Genomic DNA, 3,617 nt, shown 5'->3' on the forward strand with positions numbered 1-3,617 from the left:
TTTGATCCTCAATATTACGTAAATACATTGTTTCGGTTTTTAATACGCAAATGTATTGTTTCTATATTTTATGTAAACCGCTACTGTCAGTAGCGGTTTACGTGTGAGTGTGTGTGTGTAAACCGCTACTGGCAGTAGCGGTTTACGTGTAAGTGTGTGTGTAAACCGCTGCTGGCAGCAGCGGTTTACGTGAGTGTGTGCGTGTGTGTAAACCGCTGCTGGCAGTAGCGGTTTACGTGTGTGTGTCTGAATGGAGCTGCCTATATAAACCATAGAGGGACCAAATTTGAAGAAGTAGAGTGTTATTCACAAATGGAGGGAGAGGATAGTTTTGTGGCTCTGGTTCACTGCTCTGGAAAAATTCAAAAGAGCAAAAGGCATGGTGTAAAATTCACAGATAGAGAACCACTTAGTGTTTTTATCCGATCTTCGAATACGTTGGCGGAGATTAAGCAAAGCATATTACGGAAGCTCGGTGTGTGTGGGACGAAGTGGGTAAAAAAATTATTTTACAAGATTCCCATTGATGTTGTCTCAACTGGTGTGAGATATGAGACCTTCGTGATCCGGTCGGATGAAGACTTGCATGTCTTGTTTCACTGCAGGCGTAGTTTTCCGGAGGTGAGGGTAACTGAGCTGTTTGCAAAGTTGGAAGATGGTGTGGATAGCTCTGGGTGCCTCTAGGATCGGCAAATGCAGCCCCAGGGCTAAGGAACCGCTGAGCCTCTCGGTACCACCAATCTAGGTAATCTGCAGATGGGCCAGGATCTGCCACTCGCTCAATGGAAATGACGGCATCAAGTCGGTTCTCCCAATGCTCATGCCATTTCCGATAGTAGTGGGGAAACCACCTATCGCCACCCCTACCGTCCTTAGCATGCAGCCAGTCTACGTTCAAAGCATCCTCGGGGATATGTTGTACTCCACCTAGCTGTGGAACAACCCTGTCAACCTGATGCCACTCGATGACCGCAAAGTATATCAAGGCAGTCACGGCTCGCCACATGCGACTGTGCTCCTCTGTAAGTATCTCTGGATGGACCACGGCAAGTACATCAAGCGCGGAGTAGGGCTCCCACAGAATCTGAAATTTAAGAACTCATCAAGGACTACAATAACAAGTATATATCTAGTCACGAATAGAGATCAAACAAAAAGTAAAACTCTTGCTGCTATAAAACTTACATCACGAGCGGTCAGTCGATCCAATGCAAGCCGATACCTAATGACCCTCTGCTCCTTTCCATCATTAGGAGGTAAGTAGGCAGACCACCTAAATTTAAGTCATATGAGACACAAAATTTAAAATATGCCCAATAAATTTGTTAAACTTAAAAAAGCATAACCCATACCTTGATGCCAGCGGGAAAGAGAAAACCTCAAATCCGGCCGGCCTAAGAGACGGAAACCGCCAGAATATCCAACTCTGAAGTAACTGGAGCGGGCCCGCAAGATTAGTCACATTTCTGTTCGCTACTCGACACATACATCGGTACAGCCACGCCAAAGCGGCTGAACCCCAGCTATACCTCCCCATGCCATCAAGGTTTGCCACAAATGGCAACCATCGTATATGAACCCGGTTCGCACTCTTGTCCCCAAATAACTGAGTCGATAACAGCATCATGATGTAGGCCCGTGCGTAGATGCGGACAGTGTCCTCGCTCGCATCTGGTGGTAGCACCCTAAACCTCTCGTGGAACCATGTAAAGTGTACTGTCATCTGCTTGACCTTATTCGGTGGGGGCCGCTCACCGAATAGGTCCTCAAACCACTCCCAAGCTGGTCGGCCACCCTCCATGTATGTCTCAAACTCACCAAGGCAACCACTCACAGCCTCCCCATCCACAGGAAGCCCTAGCTGAAATGCAACATCCTGCAATGTCACTGTGCATTCTCCGAAAGGCATGTGGAACGTATGCGTCTCAAGACGCCACCTCTCAACGAACGCACTAACGAGTGGCTCATACAACCAGAACCATTGGCTATTTAGCCTAGCCAAATGGTACAATCCAGCCCGCTCTAAATACGGGATGATCCTGTCATGCATGGGCATATTCTGTTGCCGCCTCACACTGTATATACACCTATTGGGCTGCACAGAACAACAAACGAAAACAGAGTCCAATTAAATTCACCTTAAACCATCAGCAAATTCTCCTATATAATATGTAAAAAAAATTTCCTACTCACGATAGGGAAAATAACAACACAAATAACTTACTTATTAACATCCAGAAATTTTAAAATATTGTAAAGATTTAAAATTTAAAACTTCATATCATACAAATATCCTAAACAAACTATAATAATTCACTAATGTCAACTATCCCGTTCCCTAAACTAAACCAACATTATTTAGCGGGCATAACATTCATTGAATGGAATTAAATTTCAGGTAACTAGGCATATCTATAACTAACCAAGAAAAACTAAAAACACTAAACCAAGATTAGTGAACTAACATCCTAGCATGCGAACCCTAAATTCAGGATACAACGACTAATCTATAAATTCTAATTCGTCTACCTAACCTACCGTTTTTCTGACTAAGATATGCAAAGATTAGAAAAAAAATAAATATTAACTAACCTCGTCACCAATAGAACCGGCAATATGCGCAACGCCGTTCAGTCGGTACAGGTTCCTGCCTGCCATGATAACTCGCCAGAAGTCGCCGCTGAGGAACCTCGGGCCCGCTCACAACTTGCTCTGACTTCTCTCTACAATTTCCTCTCTCTAGAAAACTCCTCAAACCTTCTAAACACATAATCCGCGGCTGCAACCACGGTTTATATAGGCAAACTATCACACGTAAACCGCTACTGGCAGTAGCGGTTTACACACACGCACGCACACACACACGTAAACCGCTACTGCCAGTAGCGGTTTACACACACGCACACACTCACGTAAACCGCTACTGCCAGTAGCGGTTTACACACACACACACACTCACACGTAAACCGCTACTGGCAGTAGCGGTTTACATAAAATATAGAAACAATGCATTTGCGTATTAAAAACCGAAACAATGTATTTGCGTAATATTGGGGATCAAACAATTTAGATGCGTAAATTGCCCTAAAGTTAAACAAAAATTTAAATAATAATAAAAATAATATAATAAAATAATAAAATTAGAATTTTTTAAAATTATATAAAAAAGTTTACAATACTCATATATTATAAAAATAACACTCATATAAAAAGATTATAATATATAAAAAAATTTACTATTTTTTCTTTTAGTTTTTACTCACTTATAAAACATGGCATTAACATATAACATAAGAAGGTTATCACGTGTACTGGAAATTTCGGTGTTCCAATTATTTTAATCGTTGATTTGAATTATAAAAAATATATATAATATATATTAATTAAGATCAACGGTTAAAACAACTGTAATACCGGTATTTCCAGATACACCGGATAACTTTTCTATAAATATAACATATAGGAAACATTTCAGACACATCAGGAGTACTGATGCTTTAATTGTTTTAACCGTTGATCTGAATTATAAAAAATATATATAATATATTAATTATAATCAACAGTTAAAATAATTGGTGCACCGTACTCTTCGGTGCACTTGAAATGTTTCCTAACAT

At 41.0% G+C, this 3,617-nt stretch overlaps 1 protein-coding gene across 1 annotated transcript; it reads right to left on the reverse strand.

The window, feature by feature from the left end:
* Nucleotides 1-285: 285 nt before the first annotated feature.
* LOC112751554 (serine/threonine-protein phosphatase 7 long form homolog) lies at nt 286-3,617 on the reverse strand. The gene is made up of 4 exons (XM_025800722.3): nt 2,593-3,617; nt 1,353-2,095; nt 1,186-1,273; nt 286-1,084 (listed from the first exon to the last, which is right to left on the reverse strand). The coding sequence occupies exons 1-4, from the start codon at nt 2,656-2,658 to the stop codon at nt 449-451; spliced, it is 1,533 nt and encodes a 510-aa protein (XP_025656507.1). The 5' UTR covers nt 2,659-3,617; the 3' UTR covers nt 286-448.

This window comes from Arachis hypogaea, chromosome 15 (assembly GCF_003086295.3).
Source record: "Arachis hypogaea cultivar Tifrunner chromosome 15, arahy.Tifrunner.gnm2.J5K5, whole genome shotgun sequence".
NCBI lineage: Eukaryota > Viridiplantae > Streptophyta > Magnoliopsida > Fabales > Fabaceae > Arachis > Arachis hypogaea.